At 43.5% G+C, this 18,888-nt stretch overlaps 1 protein-coding gene across 9 annotated transcripts in view; it reads left to right on the top strand.

Annotated features, from left to right (window-relative positions):
• The window catches only part of FAT3 (FAT atypical cadherin 3), a 409,717-nt gene that overhangs the window by 177,306 nt on the left and 213,523 nt on the right, over window positions 1-18,888 (top strand). For all 9 annotated transcript variants that reach the window (XM_061457910.1, XM_061457907.1, XM_061457909.1 and 6 more), the window contains exon 3: window positions 12,778-13,092. In XM_061457910.1, the coding sequence (XP_061313894.1) occupies window positions 12,778-13,092 (315 nt within the window). The remainder of the gene's footprint in view (window positions 1-12,777; window positions 13,093-18,888) is intronic.

Raw genomic sequence — 18,888 nt, 5'->3', positions numbered from 1 at the left:
TCTGGATAGAGAGAAAGTTAAAGACAGATTTCATTGTTAATGTGACTTTTTTCATAGGGTTGCCCATTTGCTGTTGGCGGAAAGACACAGCAACAAAGGGAAGGGAGGATGACTCTATTTCCAGTATAATATATAATAATACTCTATTTCCAGTGTAATATATATAACTAAAAGGTGAAAGACATTTACCAGCTTGAATATTCCCAACAAAAAGCACTCATTGTCTGCTCTGGTCAGCCATCCCAGGCAAACACTGCGGTGCTGAGATCCATCAGAAGAGTCAGTGTCTGTTTATGTTGTAATTGAGGCACTGCCTTGCTTGGTATGAGGGATCTCTTACTCTCCAGGACAGCCTCCCCAAGAAACCAGGGTTCCCTGCAGAGCTGCATCCGCTTCCCTTCACCTTCCTCACCACCACGTGCAGCAGATTGGCACAGATTTCGTATAAGGGTTCTCAAAACAATCTCTCATATTGTACTCATAGGCAGTACAAAAGATACAGAGCCCCATGTAAAGGAAGAGGACTGCACAGAAGTCCCTTTGCCAGGACTTCTATCATAATCCTTTTAAGCATCCTTTGCTGTTTTTCTCCATCTCTTCTTCCTGCTTCAGCTTTGCTCGACTTTTGATCTCATTTTTAAAATAACCAGGAGCAAACCCTTCTTTTTAAAACAGCTTCTCACTCCTCCTCGCAGAGGACACATAGGTCTGGCTTTGGTCTCTATTAATCTACTAAAGAGGATGTACAGAAAATCTGGGTTACACTGGGCATTGGCCAGACCCTTTGAGAAAAAAACGTCTCATACAAACAGGTTATTATGGAGGTTTTACAGCCTTCATCACTGGAGCTAGCAACGTGAGGATTTCTGCTGATGCCACCCCCATGTTCGGTTTGGATGGGAAGGCTGCAGAGGTGGGTGCAAGGAATGCCAGAGTTTTGTAATCCTGGTGGTGCTCAGAAATCAGGGCAGAACTCATTGTTTGCTGTGGGGACAAACAGGTACAGAGGGATAAATACATACGGAGAGGTTTATTGAAGAGAATTCATAGTTTGTAATTCATGTGTGGCTGGAAAACCAGTAGCCGTAAGTGCTTTAAAAAAGGTAAATAAATGAGCAATCAATAGAGTGGAACTATACCATCAACTGTTGTTCTTCTGAGTTGCATCAAGCATGTGTTCCCACAGTAGATCTTCCTGAAAGCATTTATAAAATCTTGAGTTGTCTGAATTTTGCGCAGCGCTTGCCGCAGTTGCAAAAATGCACTTTTCATTTGTTTTCCTTGCTGCTTTGGCTGAAAAGTTGATCCTGCTCATGTCCAGTGAATAGCACAAGGTTCATCCCATAAACAGGCATTGTATTTTGCTGTGTCTCTGAGACCCAAGAGCGAGGGGGACCTACCACCATTAAAGGGACACCAGCAGCATCCCCCTTCATAGAAGTTGAATGGCATGGCTCAAGCCATGCAGGTTGACAGCACATTCCATTGATCAAAGCACTGTCTCATGCATTGTCCCGTTGTTCTCAGGCACTTGTAGTGAGTAGGAAACAGTGCATGGCAGTGGTTTAGTCATTCCTGGAGCTTCGTGGCTCCTCTCAGCCTGGTTTTACTGCAGGGTTTTATTGTACTGTTTGGCAGTGATGGAGTGAGTTAAGCTCTGAAAGAGATTATTCATAAATGAGAGGCTCTCTTTATGGGACTTGTGCTTCTGAAGGCAATTTGGTTCATCCAGAGCTGACCATTGTGGGTTATTTGTTTATCCATATAAGATTGCTCTTTTTTTCAACACCCAAGCAAAAGAAAATATTAAAGGAAGATGGATATGGGTATTTCTTTAAATAAGTAGAGGAATGTGATGGAAGATGCAGAAACTGTAATAAAGCCTAGTCAGGCAAAAATGTTGACACATCTTATTTTATTTAATTCATAAATGGAAGAAGATAGAGAATTTATTTGACTAAGCCTCTGTTTCAGTGTCTTGATGATATGTTTGGAAAATTGCTCTGGAATCGATGTGTAAGTGACCTTGAAAGATGCTGTGAAATTTAAGTGATATTTAAGTGATAGCTCATTTTGAGGTCAAGTTGCAAGCCTTCTCCCTCTCCCTCTGCACCAAATAAAGCAAGCAAAGGAAATCAGTAGCACTGAATTTAAGTCATGTGAAGGTAAAGAAGAGGGAATGTCATCTCAGAACTCAAAATATAAGTAATCTAGAAGAACCTAATCTGAGATGTGCCTGTATTTCAGTGCCATTAAAATGCTGCTTTTCTAGGAAGCCTGGCAGCAGTTCTGTAGCCTTGGTGTCTGCTCTCGGACATGTGGAGAGCTGCAGTCAGACCCCTATAATGGGTGACACTGCTAATTCAGTGTGCAGCATCTACCCTTTCAATCACGTTATTAATATAGATATAAGTGTATATATATATATACACACACACTCCATATTTGCAGTTATTCATATATATAGCTAGAAAAAGATACATTCATAAATATTAATATATTTGTATATATATGATTATAAAAAACTATATAAACATACATATATAGTTATTCCTAATTATTTGATTTGAGGAGGCAACAGCCAGACCTAAACTTGATTATTGCATTCAATTATTGAACTTCCCTTCTACCTGTAGTAAATGAAATAAATACATTTGTGTTTTGCAGCCTGAAACAGGCTGGCCAGGGTTCCCTGCTAAGGCAGGACACCATCCCCAGCCTGGTGTCAAGGTTGTGCCCATGCAAGCTGTGCTGGTGAGGCTGTACCTGATTGAATGACCCCTGCCAGACCTGATCTGTTACTGTAGGGTGTATCCAAGTCACCTGAGTATCGCAGACTTCAGCTGGGCTGTTGGCTGGCCCAAGACTTCAGAGAAAGTTTCTGCATGTACCTGAACTGGATTTCAGACCAACCGGCCAGGCTTGGTCTAAACCATTGCATGGTGGTGGTTTCTTCCATAAACAGAAGTGATTTACAGCCTCTCTGTACACTCAGTGTTGTGTGCACAACAGCAGTGGTGGTCCCTCCTTTGGAAAGAGCCCACACTTGAGATTGTTCCTGAAGCACATGGTGGCATGTCATGTCCCGTAAGAGTAATAAATTGCACATTATCTACCCACTTACTGATTACACGAGGATATATTACGTTTACTAACATGTTGAATGTCCTTGTCACAATCCTGGCTGGGTGTGATGTTGATGATATTGTGTGTAATAACACAGTAAAAGGTATATTTGCAGGGTAATCCAATGTCAGTGGAAATGGCATTGCTGAGGATTGGCTTTCTAATTCTATTTTACTGCTCTGGGAACTCAGATAAAATATTCACTGCAGAAACTGCATTTTGAGGTAGCAATTTATTATCTCAAATTTGTACATTCAGAACATCAGTCAAAAAAGAGAAAATTAAAATTTAAGCCCTCGAAAGGATTGTTGCCTGTCTTGTGTTTTTTGACCAGCATGGTTTATTATATAAGTTTTCGATTTGAACCACACAAAAGAATATTAGGAAGTTCTAGGTATGTACAGCCTCACAAAGTTAATATTGCTTTTGGACTCATTCCTGCGCATGATCTAATCTCCCTTTAAGTCAATGGAGATATTTTCATTTGCTTCAATAGGAGCCGGGTTTGTGTTTTAATATGCATTAAAGCCTACAAAATCTATGCAATAAAATAAAAACGGGAGGCCACACTTTGCACAATGGGGGACCCTAAATGAAGGCGCTGAAGTAGCATTTAATCACCAGAGTAAGGAGCCTGATTTTCAAAGCTTCTGGCTGTGAGCAGTGGGGGGGATGAACGATAAGTCTCCTTCATGCTCCAGTTGAGTTTGTGGCTGATGTGATACCGCTATCCGTATTCAACTGGCACTGGTGATTCATGGCTCGAGAAGGCTTAAAAAGGGGGGGAATATAATGTGTGGTTTATTCTGATTCCCACTGGCTTCGGTGGCCCCATTGTGCTGAATCAGTCTGGCATTGGTGCTCAGGTTCATGTGTTCGTTGCCCTGAAACTGTTTTATCCTGTGGGTTATATTTACAGTTTATCCTTATTGGAAATAACAGAATGAATTCTCTCCTGAAAGGGGTGTGCACTCTCTGCTTTTATACACAATATGTATAGATATTTTATATACAGAGCCATTCGATGTGAAAGGCCTAAACAGGAAAAAAAAAAAAAAGGGTTATATAATGGGTTAAATAATATTAGCTTGCAGAAATCGTAAATTTTCTTCCTTAATAGAGTGTGAAATTCCTGTCTACAAATCATAGCATTTTGGTTGATTTTACATTCATAGCTTTGATGAATAATGGGCTTGCAGCATTTTTAAACTTTTCCTGCCTATGATAGCTGTCTGCTAAGTGTCCTTCAACAGTCACACCTTTGCTCAGTGCAAGGAATCTGGATTAGCTCAAACAACTGCATTTACACTCACAAATCTCTCCATGATCCCCCTGTGCAATGGCACATAAGGGGCATGTCGTGGTTTAAACCCAGTCAGGCAACTTGTTCACTCACTTCCCCCCCCGCCTTCTTGCCCTCCCCCTGCTCCTGGAGGGACAGAGAGGAGAGTCAAAAAGAATGCAACTCCCACGGGTTGAGATAAGAACAGTTTAGTAACTAAGGTATAACACAAATCGCTACTGCTACCACCAATGATAATAATGATAAAGGAAATAACAAGGGAAGAGAATACATCACCTCACCACCAGCCAACCGATAACTCGCCCCCCCCAGCCCAACCAAGCTCTGACCGATACCTCCTCCAACCCCGCAGTCCCAGCCCTTCCGGCTAACTCCCAGTTACATCCTGGCCATGACGTGCTGTGGTATGGAATACCTCTTTGGTCAGTTTGGGTCAGGTGTCCTGTCTCTGCTTCCTCCCAGCTTCCCCTCCTCCCTGGCAGAGCATGAGGCTCACAAAGTCCTTGGCCAAGCCAAAACATCAGTGTTATCAGCTCTGTTCCCAGGCCGAAAGTCAAAACACAGCACTGCACCAGCTACCAAGAAAGAGAAACATGACTGCTACTGCTGAACCCAGGACAGGGCAGGATCCATCTGGAGCTCTGGGGCAGGAGCACGGGTAGGTGGATGTAAAGCCTTCATCTTGTTGCAGCTGGATGGGGTGTGGAAGTACCTTCTTCCCATCTCTGTATTTTAGACCAGCAAATTTTGGGTAAAATGTCATTATTCAACAGTTTTCTTCTAAAACTGCATTTATTTATTACTGTTTCTCCAGCAAGGCAATGCAAGGAACTTCGGCTGATGGCTCGGTGACAAGCAAGGTGGTTTGTTTACTGCCACGAGACTCCCAGTCTTTGATGATGGTCATGAATAATTACTAGCATTTTGGAATCAGTGATTTTTTCTTTTCTCCCTTTAAGGGATGAAACAGAGCCCCAAGTACTTTGCTGTCAGTAGGCATTTCTGGTTGCCTTATTCCTGTTGTTTTAATTTGGAGGCAAACCAGCTTCTGTATGTGGCTGGTTTGCACTGAGTCCTTTTGTTTTGAAGCTGGAAGAGGGAGAGGCAGATTCAGGGCTCAGGAAATATATTTTTGTAGCCCTTTGCATGACATGGTCCTTGCACATATTGAGGGTGACTTTGTAGGTGCACTGAGGCTGGAGTCAGAAAGGTGCATCCGTCACCTTTAGGCCCCAGTCACCTTAGAGATTATATGTTTTAATAGCTGCAATTACCATAAGCATTGCAGTTGCACTAGTGAGAATCTAGCTTTGGATGGGAAGGGTTATGCTGCACTCTGGCAGCTGGGAACATCTGGGGTGTCACCTCCATCCTGCACTGCAGCTTGTGATGAGAACAGGGTCTGCCTTCGCTGCCCCCCACCCCTCCTGTTCTTTCTATCAGGCTCTGAGAATAAGGGGCCATTCACCTTATCTGGCCTTTCCTAATTTCCCAATCTGAGATGCAGGTTTCTGCAGTTAACTCATATTCCTGAAAAGGCATGAAAAGAACAAGCATCATTTTGTAATTGAGGCTCTGAACAACTGAGCTGATGGTATTCAGGAAGGTGTTCCTCTGCAAAACCACTGCAGTATTCTGAAAAGGAGGTAATTGAGGGATTTCCAGTGGTACTTCTGCATGATAGAAGTTTCTGAAAGAGTAGCAGATAGTTTCAAGTCAATCCTATTTCTGTCTGTGCAGGAATTTCCCGCATCTTGTTCATCATTTGCTGAGAGTATGACTACTTACAGTGGCAAGTTCTAAAAGTCGGGCTACTGAATCACTCAGAAAAACCATATGCTACAATACGTTTTTTGTATGTAGGCCAATAACTTGGGTAGAAGAATAGATTATATTGTTTTATCAGTAGTAAGTTGCCAAATGATAGGAAATTCTGGCCCATCCCTGGCAAGGAGTTGCTGCTGCCAGATGTCCTCTGCATTGCATATTTGCACTCTCCTTTTTCTGCCGTTGACTCCCAGCCATCAGACCTTGATTTGCTTTTCTCAGCTAGATTAAAGAGCCTTGTTACTCCATTCTGTCCTTTCCATGCCCAGCTTCTTACAGGCCACCAAGTTGTCTTTTAATCTTGCCTTGAGAAAGACTAAACAGAATTAAACTCCTTTCAATGTTTCTGCTGTTGAGAGTATTCAGGAAGGGTGATCTGACTTTTAGAAGGAACGTATGTGTGAAGCAGATATCCATGGTGATGGGCACCTATGTAAACACCCGGGCTGACAGCTCCAGTAAACACTCTTTTACAGAGCTGTGGCAGGTCCATCTATCATGCTACCTATACACAAAGTACTGTCAAATGTGTAAAGTAAACAAACAGGGGACAAAAAGGAGGTGAGGAAAGAAATAATGCTTCTTGCTAATCTCTTTCTGTTCTAAGAGCCTCTCGGATTTCTCGGGACTGTAGTAAATACATAACCCTCTGATCATTTTTGAGTGGACCACATCATTTGAAGTGGTCTGCTGAAAAGTGCAGCGAGTCAGTGGCAAAGCAATGAGGGAAATCCAGTTTGCCGATTCTTTGTCCATTTCAATAGCCACCAGCTTCTCATTCCCTTTTATTCTTCCATTTGCCCTTCATAATACAGTATCTCAGTGTGTGCCACTCTCAGGAGCCATACAGAAAACATTATCCCATTATTTTCCCAGGGAAAGAGGGAAAACAAGTCTTTAAGAGAAACAAGCCCGCAACCTTTGCATTGCTGGCCCATTGCCATGCCCAAGGGCTGCACTTAATTTACATATAAATGTGCCCAAGATTTTAATCAGAGGTTAATGCACCCTGTTGTTATTTTTCACTTACAGCGTTTGAGATACGCGTGGTGCTTGGCGAATCACATAGGGCAAATGTACTTGGAGGAATGCAGTGGCAAGTATATTGGTGGCACTGCTTCTTGGATTGATGGCTGGCTTTATTTCTAAGGCTGCCCTGTGCCTGAGGAAATGCTGGCTTCAATTCTTCAGGGATACAGAAAAATCTGGCTGAGGACAACATAAAGAGCTGGTTTACAGACTGCTCGGTTGGATTTCAGCTGCCTCATGTAAAAACACATTAGTGCCTCTGGTGTACCATCCCAGTGGACAAGAACACCTGTTGTTTTTTTTTTCTGTCTCATTCAGAAATGCGTCTGCAAAAGCTTGGATTTTTTTTGGGTTGTAATCACTTTGGAATTTTCAGGATCTCTCGCGGTGTTGCTTCTTCCTGATTTCGTTTAGTTCAGGTGGCTTTTTCATGTTTCTCTTTTAAGTAGCGGACAGCTGGGAAGAGAGCACCACAAAAACTGTCCAAGAAAAGCCTTATAGAGTTGCTGCTAAAGATCTCTCCTTTCCTCTGCTCTCCTGGCCCTGAAAACAAAGTTTTGTGTTTCTTTGGTATCTGCTAATATCTGTAAGGTCTTGTGAGACCCCACTAGGATTACTGTGTGCAGTTCTGGTGTCAATATAATGAGGCTATGAGGGTGGTGAGGCACTGGACTTGGTTGCCCAAAGAAGTGGTAAATGCTCCATCCCTGGCAGTGTTCAAGGCCAGGTTGGACAGAGCCTTGGGTGACATGGTCTAGGGTGAGTTGTCCCTGCCTATTGGCATGGGGTTGGAATTAGATGATCTTAAGGCCCTTTCCAACCTAAACTTTTCTATGATTCTGTGATTCATCTGGAAGGTGTCACCTACATGGAGAGATGGGCTAAATATTCAGCGAGCATGTGTATTCTTTTAGCTATTAATTTTAGACACATATTTGGGTAGACTGCAAGGAAACACTTTGTGCAGGACATTTGAGAGCATGGTAGAATATTTTCCTGGGTCGAGGGATGGATTCCACATGGAAAACCTGAAAGGAGCAAAGACCTTCTTTGTATTTATCAAGCTGCTGTGTGGTGGTGACAGGTGAAATGACAAGACATATTGAGGAAAAAGAATTAATTAATTTCTGGGACCTTCTTATAAATCAAAACTAAAAAGAAGAACTAGTGTAGCAGACCTGTTGGCAGTTGCTAACACTTGCTCAATGATCCTTTTCTTCCAAAATACAGAAATGGAAAGTAACTGTTGCCAGGAGTCATAAAATGAAAAACTGACTCAGAAGATAGATTTATTATCAGCTCAGTATTGGTGAAATTCAGCTTCATAAACAGGTTAATCGGCTAAAACCTTCTGTGCTCTCACTGGGGGAAAACCTTACTTATTTCAAATCTTGTTTAAAGATCTAAAATAATTCTTCTTGTCTCCTGAATAAATCACCATCTGTAGGAGCATTAATGTTCATCTCTTTTCCCTCATCCTTGCCCATGTGGGTTATTCCACATGTGGCTATAGACCAGTCAGCCTCACCTCCATCCCTGGGAAAGTGATGGAACACCTTATCCTTGGTGCCATCTTAAGGCATATCAAGGATAAGAGGGTTATGAGGGGCAGTCAACATGGCTTCACCAAGGGGAAATCATGTTTGACCAATCTCTTAGCCTTTTATGAGGAAATAACACGGTGGATGGATGATGGCAGAGCGGTGGATGTGGTCTACCTTGACTTCAGCAAAGCATTTGACACAGTCTCCCACAGCATCCTCACAGCTAAATTGAGGAAGTGTGCTCTGGATGATCAGGTAGTGAGGTGGACTGTGAACTGGATGAAGGAGAGAAGCCAGAGAGTTGTAGTCTATGGGGCTGAGTCTAGTTGGAGGCCTGTAACTAGTGGAGTGCCTCAAGGGTCAGTACTGGGACCAGTATTATTTAATATATTCATCAACGATTTAGATGAGGGAATTGAGTGTACTATCAGCAAGTTTGCTGATGACACTGAGCTGGGAGGAGTGGCTGACCCGCCAGAAGGCTGTGCTGCCATCCAGCGAGACCTGGACAGGCTGGAGAGTTGGGCAGGGAATAACTTGATGAAATATAACAAGGGAAAGTGTAGAGTCCTGCATCTGGGCAGGAACAACCCCAGGTTCCAGTATAGGTTGGGGAACGACCTGTTAGAGAGCAGTGTAGGGGAGAGGGACCTGGGGGTCCTAGTGGACACAGGATGACCATGAGCCAACACTGTGCCCTTGTGGCCAAGAAGGCCAATGGCATCCTGGGGTGTATTAGAAGGGGGGTGGTTAGTAGGTCGAGAGAGGTCCTCCTTCCCCTCTACTCTGCCCTGGTGAGACCCCATCTGGAATATTGTGTCCAGTTCTGGGCCCCTCAGTTCAAGAAGGACAGGGACCTGCTGGAGAGAGTCCAGCGCAGGGCAACGAAGATGATTAAGGGAGTGGAGCATCTCCCTTGTGAGGGAGCTGGGTCTCTTTAGTTTAGAGAAGAGGAGACTGAGGGGTGACCTTATTAGTGTATATAAATATATAAAGGGGGAGTGTCACGAGGATGGAGCCAGGCTCTACTCAGTGGGAAGCAATGATAGGACAAGGGGTAATGGGTACAAACTGAAACACAAGAGGTTCCATTTAAACTTGAGAAGAAACTTCTTCTCAGTGAGGGTGACAGAACACTGGAACAGGCTGCCCAGGGAGGTTGTGGAGTCTCCTTCCCTGGAGACATTCAAAACTCACCTGGACACATTCCTGTGTAACACTGTCTAGGTGTTCCTGCTCCGGCAGGGGGATTGGACTAGATGATCTTTTGAGGTCCCTTCCAATCTCTAGCATACTGTGATACTGTGATTCTTTATTTATTTCCACAGGGTCTCATTTATTATGGGCTCTTCTCACCCCTGCGATGTAATTTCTCTTCTGGACTTCAAGGCATTTTCATCACAGTTCACTGCATATTTCACCCATGTTTCTACAGAAAGTCATTACATAGCACAGCCTGCTGCCAACCAGAATATTTAGAATACACTCTTCCTTTGTCCTCCAGTGCTGTGTTGCTCATCTTTGTTGGGTGAATATATGTAAGCAAGAAAGATGTGGATCTAATGTTGCTAGAGAAAGTCCTAAGCCTGTACATGGCTGCAATTGGTTCTGCTCTTTTCCCCTTCCTGTCTGTCTGGTTGATTAAATGGTAGGAAAATACTTGTCAGTTCAAATTAGCATCAGAAAACATGATAAAAAAAATCCAAAACGTGGAAAAATATGTAAAAAAATAAAATAAATATGTCCTATAAAACAAGTGCAAGTACATCAGGCATCTCTGTACCTGTGTGCTTGGTTCTTTACTGCCACATGCCCAGAATAGAGTTGGATGGGGATATCAGGAAACGCGTCCTGATTCCCTGGGGACAGGCAGCATCCCTTCTTGCTCTCTGGGCTTCTCTGTATTACCCCAGGGGTGGCATTCCCTTAGGACAAAGTTAATGTTACCTCTTGCTGCTGCTCCTCAGAAAATCAATTTAGTAAGTTTGTCTGTAAACTCCAGTATAGAGTGTGTTCTGCTGGGAAATGTCTGGGGAGGCCTGCACCAGGGCTGTTCATATTGCTCAACATCAGCAGCTCTATCACACCATCAAATCCATCCCTTCCACTGATGTCTCACAAGCACAGGGCCATCATTTTCATAGCTGCTATTCAAGACACAGGATAGATTTTGCAATTAATTTTTAAATCAAAGGTCTTGTGTGAATCCAGTGTCATGAGGGGATTAATTGCTGGTATAATCTGAGAAGCCAGATTTGAGGCATAATTTGTAAGACTGAAGCTAAGGAATAATGCAGATAAATTACATCTGAACTTTACTTACCCATTAAGAAGGACTACTGCTAGGACTGGCAAGGAGGATCCTTTCTTGGCAGCACATGCTCTGCAGAGTGGGTCAGCATGGAGCCTGCACCCTCCTTAGCAGTGCCCAAAGTATGCCCAAAGCATCACTCTGCCTAGTCCAGTGTCTTGAAAGCCCTTCTAAGACTTGATGCTATCAGAGAAAATTTCAGTGCAGTCTGATGCTTGAAAAAAAAACCCAAACCAAAACCAAAAAGGCACACTCATCCCTTATTAGCACTGATCTTAGGGCAGCTCTTTCCTCAGTGATTAACTGATAATGCTGTTCTAAATAGCATCAAGTAGCATCTGAGACTAAATTCAGGTTTCTTGTGTTATCGTTTTGCCCTGCAACATCTTTACTGGTTTTCATATACTAATGACATGACTTGACATTCTGCAAACTGTCTTTAGTTTGAGATCTCAAGCTTGAGATCCACTTTATTAATGCATCATCCAAGTTTAATAATGCTGTATTTGGGTAGGAAAATATTTTTGGTATATGTGTGGTGGGAAAGTGCCTTTACTTATTTTGATGCTGGTGTGGTTGTGTGTGTGGTGCTGGTGTATTCGGTCCTCTGCATTTGTGGTTGGTGCTCAAGTCAGTGAAGGTTTAGACTACACAAGTAAGAGCAGGTCATATATTACTAGGAGGTGTTTGTGGCTTAAGGGCCCTATATCTTTCTGTACAAAAGCTGTCCTGATTTTGGTGTTCATGTCAAGAGGAGGATGGATTTCTACATCATTTTGGGCAGAAATGAGGTGGGTGAAGTCCTTCATGGTGGAAACTGTATGAGCATGGGAGTGGTGCTTGGATGGAGTGCTGAATGCCATGCGACTCTGCAGCTCTGTTATACAAAAACACACTTTCTCTCATCATTTCATAGCACCAGGTAGGAAACCAACTGATGTTTTCTTAAACCACTACTTAAAGTGGTCAAACCCATCCTTCCTCCATGATAAAAGAGGATATAATTGTGGTCTAAGAACTTCTACTATGTGAGCTTTCAATTGCTTGTTATCTAGGATTTTGTCATTGTCCAGTGTATGATCTCATTATTAAATTTACCATCTATTTTATATACTGGAATGGATTTATTTTAAACTGCCATGCAGTTTTCTTCTTTAGCAAGTGCGCTGGCATGAAGTTGGAAAGAGAAGTCACTTTCTATTGTGCAATTCATTGTCAATGGTGATATCCCTCTGTTTATCCCTTGATGTTTATAACTGGTTCACCAGAATTTGTATAAAATGATTGATTTTAGAAAATCAGAAAATGATTAATTGATTAATCGATTGGTTAAAATTGTATTGTTTCTTCTGCTACTCTACCAGCTGCAGTCCCAACAAAGAATTGGCTATGAGATTAGGACACTTATGAAGATCCATCTTTCTACCTACCCCCCTAAATTTCTTGGGACAAAGGATTGAGACATTGAATGAGGTTTAGGAAAAAATGCCCAAGTTCAAGTTTCTGTTTTCATTTTTCTGCATAACTTTCTCTTTTCTAAGGGTGGAGTATTTTTCATATGCTGAGTGCATTTCAGAATAGATGTGATATTTCATTAATCCTATTCCTGAGATTCTCTGCTTGCTGTTTTTCTGCAGGAGTTATCTACACAGGAGATATTCTTGACCGGGAGACAACCAGATCCTACTGGTTGACAGTGTATGCAACTGATCATGGTGTCGTACCACTCTACACTACCATCGAAGTCTACATTGAAGTGGAGGATGTGAATGACAACGCTCCTCTCACCTCTGAACCTATCTATTACCCAGCAGTCATGGAAAACTCCCCAAAGGATGTGTCTGTCATTCAGATCCAAGCCCAGGATCCTGACTCCAGCACTACTGAAAAACTGACTTACCGGATTACAAGTGGAAATCCTCAGAACTTCTTTGTAATCAATCCCAAAACAGGTAACACAATCTTGCTGCCTTAGGGTGGTGGGAAAATGCAGTTTAAATATTCATCAGTCTTGCTCCCCTTTGGGATCCACTGCTGTTGTATTGCTTTCCAAAGCTCTGTGTTCTGAGAAGTTATGTATCTAAAGCATCTTGTATGTGTCTAAAGCATCCTCTTTTCGGTACACAAACCAGGTAGCAGATGATGTGCTGCAGATGTGCTGCTGCAGCCATCACTCTTCTGTAGGTTGCCAAATAGCTTCTGGCTGCTGCCTCTTCCCTGTGTCTGTAGCAATGAGACTTTGCTACACTGAGTCCACAGAGCAATGCTAAGAAACAGAATCAAGCTGTTGCAGTTTACAGAGCAGTATTTCATCCTTTGTAACCTCGAGTAGCACCACTGAAAGTGAGCGGCATGATGGTTGTCCAGCGCATGTAATTAGGCTCTTCATTACAGTAGCAGAATGTGATTCTTCAGCTCGTTCTATACAAAAAGACAGTTTAAATGACCTAAAAGCTCCTGTGGCCTTTAAAAAACATAAAAAAATCTATGTGTTTACATTGATTTGTAACAGCTGGGGATGTAGCCTGTGGGTGCCGTGTTGCAAATACTGTGTTTAAGTTAAAGTGCTGTTGTTGGCTGGTGGTGGAGCATTGCAGACTGGCTCTGCACATCTCTGTACCCTTAGAGTCTTTGCTGAACCAGGTGTCCTAGGTGTCTTGTTGATCAAGAAGTCATTCCAGTAGGCTTAGCCCAAGGTTGTGGATGCTCTGATGGATGCTTGCCTGCAGGTGGTCCTCACTCCAGCATGTCCCCGTCCGTCCCTCACTCATCTAGCTGGTGGGGACCCATCAGCATGGTCTGGAGCTAGAGAATAGAGGGGGTCTTCTGCAGCAACAAACTGGTCTTCGTCAAAGTAGTTCAGAGGATTCACACAGCTTAATGCTGGTTGTAACACTCCTGGTTTTGATTTGTCTTTTAAAGTTTATTTATATCTGCTGCAAATTTCTAACTAGCAAAAAAACCAGAAGGAATAAATCGGAGAGGGAACATTTTTAATTTGGTGTAGGAAAATGATAAACTAAATAAGCTTTCAACATTTGGCTGGGCAATCCTATTGCAATGTGTGGCATACGAAGGGGTCAGGATCTTTTCAGGCATAAGCCCAGGTGAAGAATCATGGAGTATGTATAATCACTGTGTTCAATCTGCTGAGCCCTAAGGCATATCTCTCACTTATTTTTAGCACTTGAAATGGCCGAAGATGGCTATTCCATCTGCAGCATCTCTTCTCCCCCTCCCCACCCCATAAATCCCATCTGGGCAAAGTAGCAGTTAGGACTCTGCAGTCTTTAATGCTTGTGCTTCCCTCCTGTTGGCTCCTCTGCAGAGCAACCTGCTTAGCACAGCTCTACTTATCCACATGGCAGCTGGTCTGAGCCCATGATCAGGGCAGAGCTGGGCACACTGAAGCCAAACAGCACCCTAGCCTGGTAACACAGCCTGTGAGGTGGCTTCTTATGCCACTGGAACAGTTTGCAGGGATACTTTTCCCTAACGAAGCGGTCTTTGTTGTCACAGTTAACACTGACGATGGTTCATCTTCATTTTCTGCTGTAGAAATCGCTGTCTGAAAACTTAAAGGCTTTAGGAGAAGTAGTGTTGCTGCTTGAGCAACTCCCAAAGGGCCCCTCTTGTTTTCAGTGAACATCCTGGCTAGTGGCTGGATGTGATTTGTCATGGAGGGGACAACCATCCCCTTCTACCACACAAACGCAGAGCAGTGAAAGCCAGGCAAGGTGGCCTCTTCTGGTTTATTTTTGCCTTTGAAAATGGTGGGATTGAGAGAGTGTGTGTGTACAGTGGTGCCTTGTCCTGAAAGTCTGTCATTGTGAGCAACAAGCATTTCAGCCTCCCTTGGAAAGTATTGACATATGTTGAGCTCTGCCTGCCTGGCCTTGACATTGGGTTGCTTTGTCCTGATGGGATGCTGATGTCTGAGGAATAAAAGCATAATGATTTCCCTAGAAAGTACCCCTGGGGGTCTCTGGCCAGGCTCCTTTCAACAGTCTCTCTGCAGTGCACTAGTTTCTCTAAGACAGCAATGCACACTCCAGTTGTTTGATACAGGCAACTTCTGCATACACAGGAGAGGTTCATAGCATTCCTGCCCTGCATGCTCACTGGAATTCAGCAGAGCAATAACTCACAGCACAGCACAGCAGCCCTAAATGCGACAGCATGCTGTATAATTGAGATTAAAAGGTTTAACATGAACCCAAATATATGGCGACTGCTGCATACATGGGCTGAGCGAGCATGCTCCTGCCATCAGGGTAGAACAATCGTTTGTGAGAAAGGGGATCTTCTATTTTCTGTGTCACTTTGGAAGTTTAGGCAGTGCCAGCAAACTGACATCTCGCTCCTGTGAGTAATCAGGTGCTGAAGGCAGTATCCTGCATTTTTACATCCTTGCGTGGGAAGCAGCAGAAGTCAGCCTCAACTGGAGACAGGGAGTTGGCTGGAGCGCTCGGATGCTTTTGAGGTACTAAGTTACTCCAATTGCTGACTGGTTGGGCTTTGCTAATGTGCTCAGGGTTAAACCTCTCTGTCAGAAATAAGCATCCCCTAAATGCAGATTATTCGGAGGCTCAGGAGGGCAGGTGTGGGAGCAGAGTTTGGCTTCCTTCACTGCAAAGAAGCACGGATCATGGTTCACAGATCGCTTCCTTAGATTACTTGGCTCTATCGCAGCAAGAAATTTCTCACTATTGCTGGAGAATAAGGCCTTGTCCTCCTGTACTCTCTTTTCTTATTTTTAGGACTTGATGCATTGTACTCAGTTATGTTACAAAGTGCAGAGTGCCCAAGGCATGTCATGGCTTATGGCATGTGTCTGGTGGCATTTCTGGCCTGCCTGCAGATGATGTGGTTATCTGCAATGCTGATGGACACAGCATAGCCTGGGAAAGGTGGATAATCCCATCTTCTTAGTCCTTGCTACCACAAAGAGGAATGCCCTGAGTGTTACTGCACCCTGCTTGTGGCGTGTCCTTCTCTGTCTTTGCACAGTCTAGTGCTCCTTCTCAGTGGTTGTTGGAGCTCAGCAGTGACTTGAGCTCCCACAGTGTTTGTCAGTGTTGTTAAAGCTCACTTTTAGCTGTTTTATAGCTTGTGCAGGTCATGCAGATTCCCAGAGGCACATGTACCACTATGTGTGTTGCTACCTGATCAAGGCATAAAGCAGGGAGATAGGGAGTCCAGGTTTTGTTTCCAGTTTTGATACAAGATTATAATTGCAGCCAAATCTTGGAATCTTAATTGATTATCTGAATAGCAGAAGCAATGATACCCCTTGTATGCAATGTCTATAGGTAGAAGAAAGCTTTTAGTAGACAACCTGTCACTTCCCTCAGTTTTATAGACTGGCACAGCTCTGGGTGGCTATTTTAGGTGCTATCAAACTGCAAATACATCGCATGCATTTGGATCCATTTGCAGGCAGTCTTCAGACCTTTCACAATTATCACTTGCAATTTACTCTATGGGCTTTTGAGAGAGGAAGAGTTGCTCCTGCAGGAGCCAAGAGCTGCTAAAAGCTGCTGAGAGCAAGCCTTTGGCACTAAAGTCACCCTGGGCAGCTTGTGCTGAGAGCGCAAGTACACGTGTGTGGTGGGGGCTCTCATTTGTGAGCTTGGGGTTTAAATAGGTGCTCTGGGGGAGGAGAATGGGAACATGAGAAGCCTTGCTATGGCTAGGTATGGAAAGGCAGTGTGGGCAACCTCCCATGAAGGTCTTTGTTTTCTCACCTTAATTATTTTTAATAAAACACAGCTGAACATCACTTTGCACCTCGGCCCCGCACATTTGTCTCGTGAGCTGATAATCATAGGAACAAGCACTAAGTGAATAATGTAGCACATGAGTACGTGTGAAGCCGTACATCATTCACGCTGGAGAACAAGGCCGCCTTGTTCTGCAAACTGGTGGAGGCTGCTGCCTAAGTTTAGCAGGTCCAGGAGAGCAAATAGGGATTTTTCTTTATAGTCGTCAAAGAGGTGTTGCAAGGCAGAGTTTTGTGCGGGGCTGGGTAACATGTTCTTAAAGTGACTGTATGGGTTACATGACCACAGGGGGGTAAGACATCCTCCATTGCCTTTGTTTCCTAGCTGTGTTGTACATACAGCAGTGATGGAGGCTTTCCCAGTGCTCAGCATCTCCAGCAGCTACGAGTCAGCCTAAACCCTAGTGTGGCTGCTGGGGGAGTCATGGGTTTCCCTCTTAACCTGACTGTTGTGGTGGGGAGAGCTCAGGTTTGCTTTGGCAGAGCACAGGGTCACAGGGCTTTGCTCCTTGGTGGGTGGTTTGCGATGGAGATGAGGAGGAGGAGGAAGGCAGAGCTGCTGCTCTGACAGTCTCCCAGCCAAACCTATTGGAGTGCCACAGCTGCCCCTAGCCGAGTGAGTTATTTTGGGGTGAGAGGCATGTGAAAGGAGGTAAATGAAACAGAAGATGGAGTTAATAAAAAAAAAAATTGATTGATTAGGGCTGTAAATTCTTATTTTTATAGCATGTATACGGATGTTAATTTCACAGCACAGGGGTAATTTACTGCACTGATTTATTACTTTTCTGTGCTCTCAAGAAAACAATGAATTTTAATTCAAGCCACTACATTACTTTGTTTAGTGTTCCACATATATTGGACAAATCGAATAAGCTTCTCTTCAGTCTTACATAGATCAGTTGAAGAGATATTTTAACTAACATGCCAACAAACCAAATTTCACTCTTGTGTACATTGATGTTAATGAATTTACTCTAAAATTAAGCTGAAATGTGTCTGAAAAATCGAGTTACACTTTGCATAGTCTCTTGCTGGCATCTTTAAATAGAGGCAGACCCCTGGCACTCCCAAAATAGTATTTGCTGCAGTATTTAAGGCAGGAGGCACTAGTGGGTTTACAAATAGTGCATGTAGATCAGTACATCTTTCCAGAGCAGCAGTTTTCTGCCTCTGGAAGTTGTCTCTGAACTGTCACATCTGCACTTAGATTTTGAAAGAGACTGGATATTTTCATGCTGAAGTAATATTAATATTTATATAAGCTCATATGGGGTTAGCAAGTGTCAGAACTTAATTGATATGAATGCTACTCTTCTCAGTAGGTTGGGGTTTGCTTTCTTTTGTACTCACTAAGCCAGCTGACATAGAAGCCTGCTGGAGCTGGATGCCACATTCGCCCTGCCGCACTAAAACAATGCTTCACCCTCCTGCCACACATACTGATTCTTATGCATGCTTTTGCTTGGTTTGTCCCAAGAAATCCTCACACGTCCTTGCTCTCACAGGCTGAGCCAAATTCAGTGCTCTGCTGCAGCATCGTGTCCTGAAGAGGCACCCAGTGCCTCTTCTCAGCCCAGAAACAGAGGTATGCCAGAGGGGAGAGAGAAAGAATAGTGGCTTTTATATTCAGGAGAGCGCTCTTGGGACTGTAATAAATTCTTGTTCTCCAAGGCCCATGTTTGTCATGTGTTTTTCCAGCAGTAGTAAAAGGATAGTTAAATACTCCAGACTTTTTCAGTTCTGCTGGGATTTTGCAGTAGGTATCATCTCAAGGGCCACAGCTTGCTCTGCTAGGCAAACTTCAGTGATCTCAATAATCTAGTTAGTAACATTCCTGTTGTACTGTAGGTGATGCAAAAGGCCATATGGACAACAAATGGAAACTGAGGCAACTTAGTTCCTACTACAGCCTTGCATAGTGGGTGAGGAAAAGGACATACAGAACAACATACATTGTTTTGTA

Source organism: Pezoporus flaviventris, unplaced genomic scaffold (assembly GCF_033815535.1).
Source record: "Pezoporus flaviventris isolate CSIRO_AGI_PZ_B2104156 unplaced genomic scaffold, CSIRO_AGI_Pfla_v1 ptg000025l, whole genome shotgun sequence".
In the NCBI taxonomy this organism is placed as follows: domain Eukaryota; kingdom Metazoa; phylum Chordata; class Aves; order Psittaciformes; family Psittacidae; genus Pezoporus; species Pezoporus flaviventris.
This window is presented reverse-complemented; position numbering and strand designations above follow the sequence as displayed.